This window comes from Podarcis erhardii (genome assembly GCF_964252035.2).
Source record: "Podarcis erhardii genome assembly, chromosome: 2".
Classification (NCBI taxonomy): domain Eukaryota; kingdom Metazoa; phylum Chordata; class Lepidosauria; order Squamata; family Lacertidae; genus Podarcis; species Podarcis erhardii.
In genome coordinates, this window is record NC_138498.1 from 121,229,305 (window position 1) to 121,248,153 (window position 18,849).

Here is an 18,849-nt window from a genome sequence, read left to right on the forward strand (position 1 = left end):
CTGATTTAAAAGACCGCCTGGAGAAGGTGATACCACTGACAGAACAGGAACAGGCACTTGGTGCAGTTGGAGGAGAAATAAAGTAACTACATCATGGCTCTGCAACTATTAAGCTGGAATTGTAATGGTTTGAACTCCCCTCAGAAAAGGAAAACAGTCTTTCATTTATTAAAAAAGGAACAATTGGACTTGATTTGTTTACAGGAAACACATGTAACAAGGCTACACAGGAAAGTATTGATCAACAAAAGACTGGGCCAGGAGTTTATTTCTTCGGACAAGGTTAAAAAAAGAGGGGTAGTGATTTATGCAAAGGAGAGATTATTACCGAAATTTATCTTCAAAGAGGACCAAGGAAGATTTGTGGCAATTGAAATTCAAACACAAGGAGAGAAATTTTTGATAGTAGGAGTTTATGCACCAATTGAGGGGAAATCTGAATTTTTTAAAAAGTTGCATGAGACCTTGATGGACTATTTGGATTATAATGTGATTTTGATGGGAGACATGAACGGAGTGGTATCTACACATATGGACAAGGCACAAAGACAGGTAATCACTAAAGATGGCAGACTACCGAAAACCTTTTTTGAGATGACAGACAACTTGGACTTAGTTGATATCTGGAGAACAAAGAATCCCTTGGCTAGAGAGGGAACCTTCTTCTCTGAAGCCAAATTGATGTGGACAAGAATTGACCAAATATGGGTAACTAGAGGAATGGCTCCAAAGATAAGAAAAGTGGAAATTTGCCCAAAAACTTGCTCCGACTACAATGCTGTGAAGATGAAGATGAAACTAACACCAACTGGCTCCCTCAGATGGAGGATGAATGACACTTTAGTCAGATACAGATAGGTAGCCGTGTTGGTCTGCCATAGTCAAAACAAAACAAATTCCTTCCAGTAGCACCTTAAAGACCAACTAAGTCAGTTCTTGGTATGAGCTTTCGTGTGCATGCACACTTCTTCAGATACTTTTTCTTCAGATACTTTTTCTTCAGATACTTCAGATACTTCACCTTTAACCAACTGGTCCCTTCTTTTCTTTTCTTTTCTTCAGATACTTCTTTTCTTCAGATACTTTCCTTTTCTTCAGATACTTCAGATACTTCAGATACACTTCTTCAGATACTTTTTCTTCAGATACTTTTTCTTCAGATGCACACTTCTTCAGATACTTCAGATACTTTCGTGTGCATGCACACTTCTTCAGATACAATTCTTCAGATACTTCTTCAGGTGTATCTGAAGAAGTGTGCATGCACACGAAAGCTCATACCAAGAACTGACTTAGTTGGTCTTTAAGGTGCTACTGGAAGGAATTTGTTTTGTTTTGACCTTAGTCAGAGATGAAGAAGTGATTAAGAAGACTCAAAAAACCTTGAGAGACTATTTTGAGATAAATATGAATACCAATGTGGAAAAAAGAGTAATCTGGGACGCAAGCAAAGCTGTTATGAGAGGGTTCCTGATACAACAGAATGTATTAAAGAAGAGAATTCAAAATGAGAAGAAGGATAAGATATTGGAGAAAATAAAAGAAAGTGAAAAGAAATTGAGAGCAAAACCAAAGTCGCAAGAGATTTTGAGAGAAATAAAGTTACACCAAGTACAATATATGAAAATGATGAATCAGGAGATAGAATGGAAAATTAAACAAATGAGACAAAAGACATTTGAGTCGGCTAATAAATGTGGGAAATTGTTGGCTTGGCAAATGAAAAAAAGACAAAAATTAAATACGGTTACAAATTTAGAAGTGGAAGGAAGGAACATACAGAACCCAGCTGAGATAAGAAACTGTTTCCAGAGGTACTTTAAACAATTATATACACAAGGACTGCAGAAAGAAATTGATTTAGATCAATTTTTGAAAACAAATGGATTACAAAAAATCTCCCAAGAAAATAAATTAATGCTGAACTATAAAATAACTGAACAGGAGATAGAAGGTGCCATTCAGAATATGCAACTAGGTAAATCTCCAGGACCGGACGGACTGACTTCTAAATATTACAGATCCTTAAAAGAATGCTTAGTACACCCTTTGAAGGAAGTATGTAACGAAATAATGGGTGGGAAAAGAGTACTAGAGTCGTGGAAAGAAGCGTATATTACACTTGTACCGAAAACAGAGACTGAAAAGACGCAGCTTAAGAACTACCGCCCCATATCATTGCTCAATGTGGATTAAAAAATCTTTGCAGGCATTTTGACTAAAAGATTTAAAAAAGTGTTAATGGAAGAGATCCATAAAGACCAAGCAGGCTTTCTCCTGGGAAGACATTTATCTGATAATGTGAGAAATATAATCGACATTTTAGAAAAATTACAAGTGAACATAAATACTAAGGCAGTTTTGATATTTGTGGACGCAGAGAAAGCCTTTGACAATATTTATTGGAGTTTTATGAAGAAGAACTTACAGGGGATGGGGGTTGGTCAAGGCTTTGAAAACGGTATAAGTGCAATTTATTCAGAACAAAAGGCTAAATTAATTGTAAATAACGTGGTGACGGAAGAATTTAAGATAGAAAAAGGGACACGACAAGGTTGCCCAATCTCCCCATTGCTTTTTATATTGGTCCTGGAGGTCCTGCTGAATATGATTAGAAGGGACCAGTTGGTTAAAGGTGTACATGTCGGAGCTAAACAGTACAAGTTGAGAGCATTTGCAGATGACTTAGTATTGACGTTACAGGAGCCAGAATCTAGTGCCAAAAGGGTTTTGGAACTGATTCAAGAATTTGGTCAGGTTGCAGGATTTAAACTGCATGTTAAAAACTAAGGTTTTAGAGAAAAATCTAACACCGATGGAGAGAGAGAGGCTTCAGAATGAGACAGGTTTAACAGTGGTTAAGAAAGTGAAATACCTGGGGATAAACATGACAGCAAAAAATGGGAACCTATTCAAAGACAATTACAAAAAATGTTGGGCTGAAGTGAAAAAAGATTTAGAAATTTGGTCAAATTTGAAGCTTTCACTGCTAGGCCGTATTGCTGCGATAAAAATGAATGTATTGCCTAGAATGTTGTTCCTGTTTCAAACTTTGCAAATTTTGGATAAAATGGACTGTTTCAAGAAGTGGCAGAGAGATATCTCTAGATTTGTCTGGCAGGGCAAGAAGCCCAGAATAAAATTTAAAATACTAACAGATGCAAAGGAAAGAGGTGGATTTGCCCTGCCAGACCTTAAACTTTACTATGAATCAGCAGCTTTTTGCTGGTTGAAAGAATGGCTGCTCCTTGAAAACACAGATATTTTGGATTTAGAAGGTTTTAATAATGTATTTGGATGGCATGCATATTTGTGGTATGATAAGGTCAAAGCACATAAAGCATTTAAAAACCATATTGTCAGGAAAGCATTGTTTAATGTTTGGATAAGATATAAGGACTTATTGGAAAACAAAACCCCAAGGTGGCTGTCACCGATGGAAGCGAAAGCTCAGAAAAAGCTTAATATGGAGGTTAGATGGCCGAAATATTGGGAAATTTTGGAACAAGAGGGAGATAGATTGAAATGGCAGAGTTTTGAGAAATTAAAAAACAAAGTGTGAGACTGGCTTCATTATTATCAGATAATGGAGGCATATAATTTGGACAAGAAAATTGGCTTCCAGGTGGAAAAATCAAAATTAGAAACAGAACTGTTAGAACCCAAAACTAAGATTTTGTCAAAGATGTATAACTTGCTGTTGAAATGGAATACACAGGATGAAACAGTGAAATCTGCTATGATTAAATGGGCATAAGATGTTGGATATAACATAATGATGGCTGACTGGGAACAGTTCTGGACCACAGGTATGAAGTTTACGGCATGCAATGCCTTAAGAGAGAATATTATGAAAATGATATACAGGTGGTACATGACACCAGTCAAGCTTGCAAAAATCTATCACCTGCCCGATAATAAATGTTGGAAATGTAAGGAAACTGAAGGTACTTTCTTTCAGCTTTGGTGGACGTGCCCAAGGATTAAGGCTTTCTGGGAGATGATTTATAATGAACTGAAAAGGGCAATTAAATATACTTTTTTGAAGAAACCAGAGGCCTTTCTCCTGGGCATGGTCGGCCAAATGGTGCCAAAGAAGGATAGAACTTTCTTTATGTATGCTACAACAGCAGCAAGAATACTTATTGCAAAGTATTGGAAGACGCAAGATTTACCCACCCTGGAAAAATGGCAAATGAAGGTGATGGACAACATGGAATTGGCGGAAATGACTGGCAGAATCCGAGACCAGGGAGAAGAGTCAGTGGAAGAAGATTGGAAGAAATTTAAAGACTATTTACAGAAATATTGCAAAATTAATGAATGTTAGAATGATGTCAGAATGAAGTTAAGTGGTTTAAGCAGCAATGTTATAAAGGTGTATGAAAAATGGATTATTAACAGGTGAGAACTCAAAGTTATATTATATTAAGTTAAAAGATTAAGATAAAAATAAAGAGGGAAAGAAATTGCTGAATTAACTAACTGAATTAGAATACAAAAAAGGGAGGTGTGAGGAGGTCAGGGAAGCAAGGTTATGAATATATGATATGGAAAGATTGATGTGTTTTCTTTTCAAATTTTTTTTATCTTTTTTTGGGACTTTGTATTTTTTTCCTTTCTTTTTTCTATTTTTGTCTTTTTTCTATTTTTTTTTTATTTATGCATTTTTTTTCCTTTGAAAACTTAATAAATATCATTTGGAAAAAAAAGAGCTAATGGGAAAAGCAGCTGGCTGGGAAAGGGGGGTGTAAACTGATGAGGCTGCTTTTGAAGCTGTTTTTATTGTGTTTCTTTTTACTTTCCAAAGGCCTTGTCTTCTAAAAAGCTATCTATGTTATGTATGAGATTTATTGGCTTAATGTAATTATGCAAAGGATTTAGAAAGTAAGAAATGTTAGATTCTTATGTTAGATTTTTATTTCATTGATGGTGTGTGAGAATGTGAACCCAAGATCTCTGTTTAGACAGAATTTAATACCATGAGCCATTTGTTTTGGAATGCAGGGAAACAGGGGCAAAAGGTGATCTGGTAATTAAGGCGCCTTGTCGAGGCAAATGTAAGATATATGGCTACTTGTCTGCCATTTATGGATAGAAGGAAATATAGCTCTTTGTCTCCTATAAAAGGTAATAGGAAATGGGTGTATCTTTTATGATTGGTTCTAGCAAACAGCCAATAGGAATTTCAACCAGGCTGATTGGACAGAGGCAGCCAAAGGAGGAGCAAGGGGGCTGGGCTGAGGAAATATAAGTGCTGGCCATCAGGGCTGGAGTGGGCAGAGCTTTGGTAACCATATACCACTGTGCCTATCATTTATTTGTCTGACAAATAAATTATTATTTTAATTTCTCTATTGCTGCGTTGAATATTTCATTCCAGCTAAGCGTTCACCACAAGCAGGGTGCTACACCTCCAGACCCAGCAGAGGCTCCCACTTCTGAAGTTCTGCTCCAAAATTGCAATTAGAGGGGGGAGTCACTCAACTTTGGAACTAGACACAAATACCTCCCCCCACCCTTCCAGCATGCTGGCTCCTTTCACATAACTAACGTCTCAAAAGGACTAACATCTTCTGACTCATTTCAGAAGGAAGTTTAAAAAACAAAAATGTGTGCCAAGAGGCTTTGGCCAGAGGTCTACCAACTTTTACTGAGTTTAAGACTTTAAGTGATGCCTGTCGTAAGAGTTCCAAGACTGGATGGGGCAGGGGGTAGGGGGAGGAGTGTGGCAGAAATTGCCATAACTGGACAAAGGGAGTGAAAGACCTTTCTAAAGGGTCCCTAAGTGTAGACTGCTAGACAATAAAGAAAGTACAGATGTATAATAAATGCTGGAGATGTGGGATCTTATGCAGGTTTACTCAGAAGCAAGTCCCATGGAGTTCAGTGGGGCTCCTTCCTTCCCAGGTAACTGGCCTTACGTTTTCCAACTAAAATCAGATAGAGTGAAACTCCCGAAATAACACAACCCAAAGTGCTTAGGAAACAGATTATTTCTGATATTAATGGGCCCTGATCCAGTTCTGGCCTAATGCTCCTTTTGCATACAGGACAGTAAAACATGGCAGCCCCAGTGCTTATGGTTTTAACCATGTAACTCTGACCCCCCAAACCCAGTCCATTTGTGTTCCTTAAAAAGGCTTCTCTTTCAACACTGTGCCAGGGAGAGGGAGGGGCTTGGTGATGGTCAGAAGGGTCAGCCAATCAGCACCTCTGTCTGGGCAGCTGGCTTCTCCTTAAGCAGGACCAGAACTCAAGGCTTGCTTGTCTCAGCCTCAGGATCCCCACCCTTCTCTTCCCCTCCCAGAGGAAAATGAACTAGACAGATTCCCACCTCAGAAGGCCTAAGCCAAGCCCAGCATGGAAGGAAGCGCAGGCAATGGAGACATTTCCTGGGTAGGATGTGCAGGTCCAGAGAGGGTCATACTGAGGGGGGTGTCTTTGCCCTCCAAGTCTCATTCTATGTCCCCCCCACCCCATACCTTCCCAGCCCCCATTAAGACCTTCATTAAGGGAAGGGGAGATGCCTTTGCCCTGGTGGAGACCCCCACCCTCCATTTCCTTTCCTCCCAGCAGCCCCCTCCCCGCAATTCTGGCCCTTGGAGGGAAGTATATTGGGGGGGGGGGGAGGTGTGACTGTGCCTCTCCTGCCTTCCACTCACCTCCGCTCTGGTTGTAGCGATTCTGCAGAGTCTGCAGATTCACCCTGAATGCCAGCTCAGAGCCCTGGAAGTTCTGAGTGTTCCTGTGCCAGTACTGAGGATCCTCCTTTTCCACCTTCCTTATCCAGGGGACGCGAGGCAGATACTCCTTGGTTTCACTGTCGTACTGAACAAATGGCTGGTCATCCACGTATCCCACAGCAATGAACTGGGGCAGCCCCTGGCCAGGCTCAGACACAGCTGTGTAGAAGTAGCGCAGGGAGTGAGAATTGGAGCCTGGAAAGGAAGAGAGGGGGGCAGAGAGTTAGGGGTCCTGCAGATGAAGGCAGCAGCCTAATCCTGCTGTATTACAGGCAGCAGCCCTAAATCAGGAGATCCAAAGTTCAGCAGGGTTTGGGGGAGTTTGTAGACCTGCCCTTAAACACAGAGGAGGCAGAACAGAGGGAGCCTAAGAACAGAGTTGGAAGAGGTAAAGATAGGATATAAATACAAGTAACAACAACAATAGCCCATGGAGCAGAGGGCGAGAAAAAGCTCTGGCAGGCAGCACTAAATCTCTGCATGTCTCTGCTGAGGCTCCGTGTGGGGAGAGAGAGGCCAGCCCCTCCCTTTTTGCCAAGGGGGCAGGAATTGCCCCCCACTTGCAAGCGCCAGGCTGATGAGAGCTCCCACAACATGGTCTGAAGGCTCAGGATGCAGGCACTGAATGGAAGCTTAAAGTTACTGTGAGAATTTGTTGTTGTTGTTGTTTAGTCGTTTAGTCGTGTCCGACTCTTCGTGACCCCCTGGACCAAAGCACGCCAGGCACTCCTGTCTTCCACTGCCTCCCGCAGTTTGGTCAAACTCATGCTGGTAGCTTCGAGAATACTGTCCAACCATCTCGCCCACTGTTGTCCCCTTCTCCTTGTGCCGTCCATCTTTCCCAGCATCAGGGTCTTTCCCAGGGAGTCTTCTCTTCTCATGGGGTGGCCAACGTATTGGAGTCTCAGCTTCAGGATCTGTCCTTCCAGTGAGCACTGAGGGCTGATTTCCCTCAAGATGGAGAGGTTTAATCTTGTTGCACTCCATGGGACTTTCAAGAGTCTCCTCCAGCACCATAATTCAAAAGCATCAATTCTTCGGCGATCAGCCTTCTTTATGGTCCAGCTCTCACTTCCATAAATCATTAGGAAGAACATTAGGAAGAACTTCCTGACAGTAAGAGCTGTTCGACAGTGGAATCTGCTGCCAAGGAGTGTGGTGGAGTCTCCTTCTTTGGAGGTCTTTAAGCAGAGGCTTGACAACCATATGTCAGGAGTGCTCTGATGGTGTTTCCTGCTTGGCAGGGGGTTGGACTCGATGGCTCGATGGGTGGTCTCTTCCAACTCTAAGATTCTATGATTCTACTGGGAAAACCCTAGCTTTAACTATATGGACCTTTGTTGGCAAGATGATGTCTCTGTTTTTTAGGATGATGTCTAGGTTTGTCATTGCTTTTCTCCCAAGAAGCAGGTGTCTTTTAATTTCGTGGCTGCTGTCACCATCTGCAGTGATCATGGAGCCCAAGAAAGTAAAATCTCTCACTGCCTCCAGTTCTTGCCCTTCTATTTGCCAGGAGAATTTATATGCACAAGCAACTATTAAACTAATGCTAGTATTATATTCATACCATTTTCCATTAGAGAAGCACAAAAACTATTTACTATAAAAGCAAACAATTTTTTTTTTTTGTGGGGGGAGGAATCACAAACATAAGAAAATAACCAACCAACCCAGACTAGATAATCATATTCTTCTATAGATAGGATCCGAATGCAAAACAAATCTTATCTCCCTCATCTCATAAACAGCAGGGGTCAAGGAGAATTCAAAAATAATCTCAACACCCTATTCCCCCCTCCCACTCACAAAAATGCCCTGCTGCTATCTCCAGATCTTTCTCCCATAAAGAATACGCTTGTCTCACAAAAGTTTAAAATATTTTTCTTTGGACAACCCTATCCAGACAGGCAAATGTTGACATGTTTTGACCTCTCAATGCTAATTTTAGTTATTTTTTAATGTTTTAAACTGTTTTAAACTGTTTTTATTATTTTACTATCTCCTGTATATCAATAAGTTCATACCACAATCGAGCAGGATATACATTTTTTCAGTTAAACAGAGAACATGAGTGGCAACCCCAAAAGGAGAATTCTCCCCAAAAGGAGAATTGGGGGGGGGGAGGGAGAATATAAAGGAGGGGTATTCAAGGGGAACCGGGCTGTAGGGTGGGGGCCCCCCCTTTTGTTTCTCAGGAGTTGTTTGTGCCTGTAGTGCACAGAAACGGCAGAGAGAAGTCCCCTGCATAATTTAGGAAACCTACATTTTTGACAGGCAACAGGAAAGGGGTTTTCTTGGTGGGGGAGACTGGGGGAGTCGCAACTGTAAAGCAGAAGAACCTGATGATGAAAGGGAACTCCTGAGCAACACAAGATGGGGAATTGCGGAGGGGGACCCCTTATTCAGACGTTTCCCCCGCAATGAAGTCAGCTCTACACGCCTCCAGCTCCCACCCCCAGGCTGGTCTCCAGGGTTTTTAGCTGAGTTTTCAGAGCGGCTGAGGGTTAGAAGAGAGAAGGTAAAAAGAGAAGAGGGAAGACTGTACTGTGTCCGTATCTCTCTCTCTCTCTCTCTCTCTCACACACACACTCACACTCACACAAACCAGAGTCACCCCGAAGCTGCGGGGGGCGGGACAGGCGAGTCCCTTTGCCCCCCATGAATCCTGCCAACCCCTTCCAGCTTTGCCTTGTTCTTCGCTTGAGCCTCGAGCCCAGGAGGGAAGCGGCCCCTGCCCCGGGCGGCATACAAAACAAGCCCCAAGTCGGGGAAAGAGATGTCTGGGAAGGGATCATTTTCTCTCTCCCCCCCCCCGCCCCAGAGCCCAGTCCTCACCTGCGCAGTCCAGGAGCAGCAGCAGCAGCAGGGCAGCCGCCCCCAGGATCAGGGGGGGCCAGCGGAGAAGGAGGACCCCCATCTCCCCCCAAAACGAAGCTCCTTTTCCTCCTCCCTCCGACTCGGAGACCCGCTCTCCGCCCCGCCTGCGGAACCAGGGATTGGCCGAAGGGAAAATATTCCGCCAATCAGAATTCTGCGCGCAGATGGCGGCATCTGTCGCCGGGCAGAATTCGGGGCACAAGTGGCGAGCGAGGCTGGAGAGGGAACGAGGAAGTTCTTGCAGCTCCTCGCTGGGAATCGCCGCCTCCCCCCTCCCTCCCTCCCCCCTCTCAGCTCTTCCTGTCCTGCCCTGCAGGGAGGGCGGAGGGGGGTGGCCGGGGGAGGACCCAGGTTCAGTCCCCGCATCTCCAGGGGGGGGGGTCTGGGTTGCCCCCCTCTCTGGAACTGGGGAGGGGGGCTGTGAGATCTCCAGGGAGATGCACTCCTGGGCTGAGTCTGTCAAGCTGTCAGTCAAGCCCAACATTCCTAGAGGACTAGCTGCCTCTATGTGGCAATTGGTCTCTTGGTGGGATGCTGCTGGGAGTGGTGACTGGTAACTGCTCGGATGCAGAGGCGGAGGAAGGTCAGGTGGTACCCAGTGAGGAAAATTTCATGTCACCCCTCCCCCAACATTGAATATTAAAAAAAAAAAAAAATTGCCTGCAAAAATGGTTTTATGTTATTTCATATTTTCTTACAAAGGAATGTGGATTCTCTGCCTCTGATAACAAGTAGGTAACTATGGACTGATACTTAAATCTAAGGATGAATTGTGTTTTGGCTTGTTATTTTATTTATATTTATTGTTTATTTATTTAATAAAAATTATTATTTTTTAACCTGCAAAGTGGTTTACCAAAAAATAAAAACAAAAAAACAAAACACCACAGCAGTAAAATCAAGAAAAATTAACAACCCTACTTTATAGTAATAGTAATAATAATAATAATAATTTATTATTTATACTCCGCCCATCTGGCGGAATTTCCCCAGCCACTCTGGGCGGCTCCCAATCGAGTGTTAAAAACAATACAGCATTAAATATTAAAAACCTCCCTAAACAGGGCTGCCTTCAGATGTCTTTTAAAGATAGGGTAGCTGCTTATTTCCTTCACACATGAAGGGATGGTGTTCCACTACTTAAAAACACACAGAAGCTAAAATATTAAGATTAAAATTACTTCAACTTGCTAAGCATCTAGGTATGCTTGCCTAAAGAAGAATGCTTTCAGCAGGTGCCCGAAAAGAGTCTAGCAAAGGCATGTTCTTTGTTGCAAGAGGCGGGGAGTTCCAAAGTGCAGGTGCCGTCACAGTAAAGAATGCACTACAGGTATTATGCGGAACCTGTAGTAGTGCTTGAAACTACTGAAGGGGAGGTTTTATTTATTGTGATTTCTCCATGCTCTGTATTATCTGAAAAGGTGTTTCTCCGTTCCAAGCTGGATTGTTTCCCAGGGGACTTTGTCCCCTTCTGCCTCCCTCAGCAACCTCTGAGTCAGGTGGGAAATTTCCAGGGCAGTTCCCAGAACAAGGCCAGAATGGTTCGGACTCCCTTTTGTATGTTTTGTTTTCCTTTTTACTTCTAAGAATAGCTGAGGGTGCAGAAAACAGTTTTTGGTGAGTTACAGTGGTGCCTCCTGTTACCGGAAAAATCTGAGGGCTCCCTTGGACAAAAAGTAAAGACACCAACCAGAGTAAATTGGAGCAAATCAGCAGCCTGTAGGCTTGGCCTTTATTGAACTGTTGCAACAGGGTGCTCCCCTCACTTGCAGGTGAGAGAAAAGACACAGAAAAATGGTGTGCCAGACCTTATAAAAACTTTTGAAATTCCCCTCCTCTAGGTCAAGCCCACCCCCAGAAACATCATGCATACATTACAGAAAGGAGGGGCTGAGGGAGGAGTTGCAGTGGTAACCTGAGTGTCTTGTCACCTGGCTGGTTCCCTCTTTCCCCCTCCCCATGAGTACTTTCCAGGTGACAGACGGGGAGTTTGCAGTTTCCTGCCCCCAGAGGGAAGAGCTGATTATTGTCCTTTGTTCCAGTCCATGCTGAATCCACTCCCATATGGAAGTTCTTTGTGATCTTGATTGTCTTCTGTCTGGGACCATCAGGGTTGGCATAGCAACTGGGCAGGGCTCCTGTGGATGTGCTGGGATGGTGAAGGGATTATGGCTGCCCTGTATCAAACCTTCCCCATTTTGTAGTCCTTCCTTCATGGAGAAAAATAAAAGTGGAACAGTGCAAAACCGATGTATGGTTGATTTTCTATGAATTTATAACAGAAGCGTAGCGTATGTAGTGTATGAGTGTGTGTGTGTGTGTGAAGTTTGTACAAACAGAATGATTGGGGTGGGGGGGGTTCCTGCTACACTCGCAAGACGAAATTAATCCGTTCCGCGAGTCTCTTCGTCTTGCGGTTTTTCGTCTTGCGAAGCAAGCCCATAGGGAAATTCCTCTTGCGGAATGACTCGAAAAACGGAAAACTCTTTCGTCTTGTGCATTTTTCGTCTTGCGAGGCATTTGTCTTGCGAGGTACCACTGTACAATAATCTAAATTTTATTTTCATACCAAGCTAGCAAAGCAATTTCAAGCAACTGCATCTCAGGCTGCTAGACTGACATTTCTCACAGGAATTGAAGAACGGAGGCAGATTTTGCTGAGAAAGTACTCATCCTTCATTAACTGCTGTTTGTGTGTGTTTGTTTCCTGCCCTCCCTCTCTCTCTCTCTCTGCCACAAAATACCCTCACCCATTTCTCCACAGTCCCTAGTTTTCTTTTCTCGCTTTTCTCTTTTTGCGATCCTCCGCTGCCCCCTGCCGGCTGCTTTCTTCCCCAGCTGAAATGGAAATCAGGGGATTTCTAGGAAATCCTTCAAGGGACCAGTTGAAGCAAGTCACGGGTTGCAAAAAAATGGTCAAGGTTCCCACATATGTCACTGCTTTGGAATCAGTGCAAGTGGGTGTATGCCTACCCATGGTGTGGAAAAGCGGAAATATATAAAACTTTTACAAATCACATAATCAAGAAAAAACCTATTTAGAGTATGGGAAAATTATAACAACTTATTAGAAAGAAAAACACCACTGTGGATATCCCCAGTGGAAGCTACAACCAGGAAAAGAATAAATATGGATAAGCAGTGGTTAACTTACAGTGAAATTTTATCTCTTACAGGACAGGAACCAAAACTGAGAAATCTCAAGGAATTAAGAAATCTGGTTACCAATTAGCTACAGGTTTTGTTGTTGTTTAGTCGTTTAGTCGTGTCCGACTCTGGTACATTACATTAATGAATTGTTTAAGATAGATAGGAAAAATGGCTTTGCAGAACAAGTCTCAGTTTACCAAAGACCTTTCAGATACAAATATAAAAGTATTATCAAATATGTACAAACTGCTGCTGGAGTGGGAAACAAAAGAGGAATTTGTGAAATTTAGCAGGATTAAGTGGGCACAGGATGTGGGTCACAATATCGATCATGAATTATGGGGAAAGTTGTGGAAAATAAATATGAATTTTATGGCAAGTTATGCGATAAAAAATTATATGATGAAAATGGCCCACAGATGGTATTTAACACCCATCAGATTGGCAAAAATGTCTAAAGAAGAAAAAGGTGTATGTTGGAAGTGTAATGAAATTGAGGGATCTTTTATTCACATGTGTTGGTCGTTCAAAATTATTAAGGGATATTGGGAAACGATATAAAATGAATTTAAAAAGATACACCTGAGAGTTTCCTTTTGGGGATGGTAAAAATGGAGGTCCCCCAAAAACAAAAGCGTTTATAACTATGCTCCACTGCCGCAGATAGAACCTTATTGGCACAAAGGTGGAGAACAACGATAGTACCCACTCAGGAAGAATGGCAGTGTAAAATGTTTGAATGTGCTGAACTGGCTAGTCTAATGAACAGGATAAGAGAAAACAGATATAAGGAATATAAAGAGGAATGGATATGCTTATTGAATATTTCAAGAACCAGTATAGAGAAAGACATAGCTTAGCAGGGCTCGTATAAATCCAGCAGTTGAAATAGATGAGAGTATTTAATAGATAACAAATTGGATGATTAAAAAGATGTGGATTACGCAGAGTAGTAGAAAAGTAAAGGAACCAGGAAAAGTGTGGAAGGAAAGTCATATGGTATATGTATACATGTTGTATTTGGTATGAAGTTGTAAGTGGGCTGAGGGAACGAGAGAGGGGTTAAATATGCTCTGTACTTGTTTTTGAAAATGCAAATAATTTTTTTAAAAAAATTGATCCCCTCTCCACAGAGGCGTTTTCAAGGTGGGCACCCCCACACACCGATGGAGGAGCTGCTCAAATGTTAACATACGTCTCAGTCTACAACCCTCTAAGAGGGTTTTATTGTACGTTACAATAAAATTATAATGGTACAGGAATAATAATTAGGAGTGTTTTGCAACCATCAGTGCAGTTCTCCATGTGTTTCCTAGATGTTCACACACAAACGATTTTGCAGTGCTCCACTATTGCCTTAAGTTGTGTTTTCCGTGAAGCCCCATTGTACGTAGCCTAACTCACACACCAAGGCCAGCCCAATCCATTTTGACACCTGAGGCGGGCCCCAAAATGGCATCTTACTCCCAACCAGGGAAGAAGCAGTGAGGGAAGATTTACATCCAGGGCAGAGGGAGAAAAAATATTTAAATTTTAAATCATTTAAATGGTATTGTTTTAACATTTTGAGGTTTGCTGCCCTGAGCTCCTTTGGGAGGAAGAGTGGGGTAAAAATTTAAAATAAATATTTTGGGCATCTTCTTTTCATCTCAGTGGGAGAACTTCCTTCTGGGACTGTGGACTTTTGGGGCAACCCCGCCTTGTTCACCTCACAACCACACTCTGCCCCAGATCAGATATCTACATATTTCTTTTATTATATTCCCCCCAACCCTCCTTTCTTCCATCCTGGAACCAAAGGCAGCATCCAGGTGGTCCCCATCCAGGCACTGACATCACACCCTCTTGGCTTCAGGTAACTTAATCCCACCCCTGCAAAGCCACAGATTATGTCCCCATCTCGCTTTGGACTCTAGTTCTTCAGTCACTTTACAAAGGAAGACCAATTACTGGCACCTCCCGGCCAGAGTCTGTGAATATTCTCAGAAGCTTCAAAATCTCTGGAACTCCTGTGATAAGAAGGAAAGAACCACTAAAGAAGGAGGTGGAGCACCCTTATTTATTTCAGTCAAACCGATTTTATAAAATAATAATTATACTTATAATTTTATTACTTATACCCTGCCCACCCATTTCCATTAAAAACAGAGTAAAACTTCAAACATTAAAAACAGAGTAAAACTTCAAACATTAAAAACTTCGCTAAACAGGGCTGCCTTCAGGAAAAAATAATAACAATTATATCCAGTGTCTTCAAAGCAAGGTGCAGCAAATCCATTGGGTTAGGCAAGAAGAATCCTGGGGCCCCTGGAGGTTTGTTGAAGGCAACAAAACTAGTTTACTTGGAAGAGTTCATGTGGCCCCACTCCCAGTGGGTCACCCTTCCTAGAAGGCTGTGGGGACCAGGCAGCAAGTCTCATGAACTGGAGGCCTGCAGCCCAAAAGAAGGGGCTGCTTATTTCGGATCAAACTCTGGCCATGAAGCTCCTGATCTTCCTCTTCTCCTTGCTGGCTTCATCCTTGGCTGTCAGCAGAATCTGAAGCAAGAATCCCTCTCATCTCCTGCAGGAAAGTCGCCTCTCTCTTCAGCCTCTCCGTTCCTTCTCTCTTTCAGCTTCAACTCCTGAGCATCTAAGCATCCCTCCTCCTTGCCAACCATTCCTCCCTGCCAGCTTCTTCACTTCCTCACTCAGAAGGTGGGTTGAAAACACTCAGCCAGAGCAGTTAGGCTGCTTTTACACATTCCATGACATGAAATCCATTCAGCCAAAGGCTGGGCGGCCCAAGAGGCAGGTAGACACTAACCATTTAGCTTATTTCACGCATAATACACCTAAAGCAGTTCTCAAATGTAACCTTTCCTTCAATTTGGATGGAAAGTGAGTGACACAAGATTGGGGAAAGAGAAACCATCAAAATCACTGCTCAATCTCCTCATCCCTTTTTAAAGCTTTTAGTTGTGTACATCCGTCACATTTCTGATGAATACAAACACATTTCTGAAAATCAGCTACAAAGCAAAATTAGCCAAAATCTATCAGAAAAACATGATTCTCCTCAAATTCAAGTTACAGCTGGAGTCAGAATGGATGAGTGAGAGCCAGGATTAAGGAACATCATAAACAGTATTAAAGGACAGCAGGAGCTCTGAGCCTCTGTAATTCACAGCAAAACTGTGGAGATAAAAACAACAGGAGTGTTTCAAATTTAAGCCAACATCAGCCAAATTTAAGCCAAGGCATCAGCCTTATAGAGCTAGTGGGAACCCAAAGGACATCTAGTCCAGCCTCCCAAGGGAAGCCACCATCCCTCATCATGTCAGATCAGACATGAGATATGCCAGGAGTATCACCAAAATGGGCCAGCAGAGGGCAGCTCGAGCAAGTGAGCCAAGCTGCACACTTTGGGGGAATACCAGAAGGAAAAATCCCTTCCAGAACCCCTTCCAAGATCTCTCATTCAGATCCTGTGTAGAACCCATTTGTCAGGTAGAGGGGATCCTCTGTGGAGCTCAGATGGACAGACAGAATGAGTAACAAGAGCAATTTTCAGCTCAGTGGACACTGCAGATTATGTCACTCTTGGAAACCCCAAGGGGGGTAACAGGAGAAGCTTTTTCCCACTTTGCCCCCACCTGCACCCCCACTTACCCCTGGTGGAGCTGTCGGGCCCCTGGTCACTTGCTGCAAAAGGGAGGAAACACAGGAGTCAGGATCCCAGGAAGGGAGATCCCACCCCCCAGCCCTTCTCCTCCCTCCTTCCACCCCCATCCCAAATCGGTCTCAATATGGGGAGGGGCCTAAGAGAGTTCAGGGACAGGCAGCCCAGAGGCAAGGGGGCTCAAGGACAGCACTGGAGGGAGAAGAAGACGCTGGAGGGCAAAGAGAGATGGGCACAGCCTGGCATGGAGGCAGCGGGGGACTAGAGCGGGGGTGGGTGCGATCTGGGCAGGAAGGGGGCAGGAAGGCAGAAACTGGGGGGGGGGGGAGGGAGCAGTGGTGCCAAATCCAGAAGGGAGGGTTCCTGACACCCACAGACTTGAGCCACCCAACCAATTCTTTAGCTTCAGGTTCCAGTAAATTAAACCCCCAGAGACCCCTCTCTCCCCCCACCCTCGGCTCTTCCTCCTGCTCCTTCCTGGAGCCCCTCCCTCAGCCGACAGTCTCTCTGCAGCTTTTTCCTGGCCCTGAGGGACCCCTTGCTGTCCCCAGACAGGCTGAGCAGACAGGCTTCAGCTTCCCATCAGGGTCTTGGGATTAAGGACTAGGCCACCACCAGGTTTGGTTTGGCCTGTTTGTAACTCCATGGTGAGAAAAATATGTCAGACAGAGAGAGGGGAGGAGTCACTCACTTGAAGCTGCTTTGTAGACTAATTTCTTGCTCTGTTTCCCTGTAGAGACAAAAGCAGAAGGTCAGAGCTGGAAGGGACCTCCAGAGGCCACTCAAATCCATTTTGACAATTTGGCTCTCAGATGTTGAAACCTTCCGAGCAGCTGCTCCTCTTGTCTCTTCCAAACACCTCCAAGGAAAGGGAGCCCAGAAGGGGAGCATTTCAAGGAATTCATGTTACAAAGAAGTCGAAAAAAGTGAGAAAATTAAATTTAAAAATCAACATGAAAGCCAGGCAGTGGACAAATTCCAACAGGCTGGAAGGAAACATTCTCTAGTCCCTTCACTCATTCCTGTTCATATTATTATTTCAGTCCCAGCCGACCCCTAATCATCAATCTTGCGGGGGGGGGGCGGGGAGAAATAATGAACTTTAATATTGCAATTCTAGGCATGTCTAGTCAGAGGAATGTCCTATTCAGTTCAATACAGTGTCCTCCTTAATAAATATTTATTCATTTAAAAATACAAAATGAGTACACAAAATACATAATAAAATAAAAACATCAGGTGGAAAGTGAATTTCCTGAGCACAGAGTGAGCGCAAAGCAATGGCCAACATACTTTTGGTTCAAAGGGTGTTTTATGGGGAGGGGTCTCTGCAGGGATGCCAGCAACAGTTTCCAGGAAGGCTCCACCAGCACATTCCCAGTCGGAAGCCAAGACAGGAGGACACAGGAGAGGCAGCAAAGACACCCAGGGTTTACTTACTGTGGATGAAGAAGAAGATGATCCCAGAGACCAGCAGGATGGCCGCCATGACACCCAAAATGGCTCCCACAATGAGCCACAGGTTGACTAAAAGGGGACAAGAGACGTTTTTATTCAGACTGGCGGCAGCAGCTCCCCAAGGCCTCAAGCAGGAGATTTGAGTGGAGGTGCTGAGCTATGAGCCCGGGAGGATTTTACATGTGCCAGGCAGGCCCTCTTTCTCTCTCCTGACAAGCCAAGATCTTCTCTGTAGTGGCCCCGATACAAGGGAGTTTATTTTTCCACCAGAGTCCAGCATCAGAGGTCTTCAAAATAACCAATTTCTTTAAGAATGACAGTTGACAGGCACACCTGTTTCATCACAGACTCCAGACTTAAAAGCAGGTCTCCTCCTGCTCAGGCGCTTCAGCCTTCTCTGTCCTGACCCTGAGAGGAAGGGATTCCCTCCCCCCTGAGACCCCCCAGAGCCCAGCATTACAGGCCTTCAGGGAAGGAACAAATCCTTAGAAAAAAGCATCTTCTGTAGGGTTGCCATATGTCCGGTTTTTCCTGGACACGTCCTCTTTTTCAGACTTAAAATGTCTGTCCAGACCGATTTTTTAAATGAGGCAAAATGTCCAGGTTTTTTTGTTTGGGTGGAATCTCTGAATTCGGTAGCGCTAGTGAGTGAGCCCTGGTCCCCTCTCCCCTGCCTGGGTGAGTCTTTGGCTCAAGGGCCTCTTCCATAATTCTCGCTTGCCTGCCTGTGAGAAGGAGAGTCTGGGGTGTGGGTGGGGATGTGCGTTCATGGGCTCCTGCTGGGGAAAAGGGAGTCTTGCTCTTAGACATTCTGCTTTGGTTCCTGCAGGCACAGCTTCCCTGGCGGTATCTGTGAGATGAGCGTTGTTATTAAAAAACCCTTCTTGCTCTTCCCAGCGGTGTGTTGGATGGAGTGGAGATGAGTATCAGTTTTTCTAGCTGGGAACGAGTGTGAGGA

General features: G+C 43.8%; 2 protein-coding genes and 1 long non-coding RNA gene across 6 annotated transcripts in view; 1 reads left to right on the forward strand and 2 right to left on the reverse strand.

Moving 5' to 3' along the window:
• The window catches only part of LOC309336875 (major histocompatibility complex class I-related gene protein-like), a 71,541-nt gene extending 61,419 nt beyond the window's left edge, over positions 1-10,122 (reverse strand). For both annotated transcript variants that reach the window (XM_081853341.1, XM_081853340.1), the window contains exons 1-2: positions 9,582-10,122; positions 6,666-6,941 (exon numbers count right to left, since the gene is read on the reverse strand). In XM_081853341.1, coding sequence (XP_081709467.1) covers positions 6,666-6,941; positions 9,582-10,107 — 802 coding nt within the window. In that variant the 5' untranslated portion in view covers positions 10,108-10,122. The remainder of the gene's footprint in view (positions 1-6,665; positions 6,942-9,581) is intronic.
• The window catches only part of LOC309337059 (major histocompatibility complex class I-related gene protein-like), a 135,903-nt gene that overhangs the window by 101,114 nt on the left and 15,940 nt on the right, over positions 1-18,849 (reverse strand). For 2 of the 3 annotated variants that reach the window (XR_014154098.1, XM_081853722.1), the window contains exons 5-7: positions 17,874-17,960; positions 17,125-17,163; positions 16,424-16,456 (exon numbers count right to left, since the gene is read on the reverse strand). Coding sequence is in view for 2 of the 3 variants with exons in the window: in XM_081853722.1 (XP_081709848.1) it covers positions 16,424-16,456; positions 17,125-17,163; positions 17,874-17,960 (159 nt within the window). In the remaining variant the exon portion in view is untranslated. Of the gene's footprint in view, positions 1-15,087; positions 15,947-16,423; positions 16,457-17,124; positions 17,164-17,873; positions 17,961-18,849 lie in introns of those variants that run through there. The other variant, XM_081853723.1, reaches the window with a different exon arrangement.
• Positions 12,597-14,860, forward strand: LOC309337370. Its single transcript, XR_014154217.1, has 2 exons — positions 12,597-12,861; positions 13,907-14,860. It is a non-coding gene; the product is annotated as an uncharacterized lncRNA (long non-coding RNA).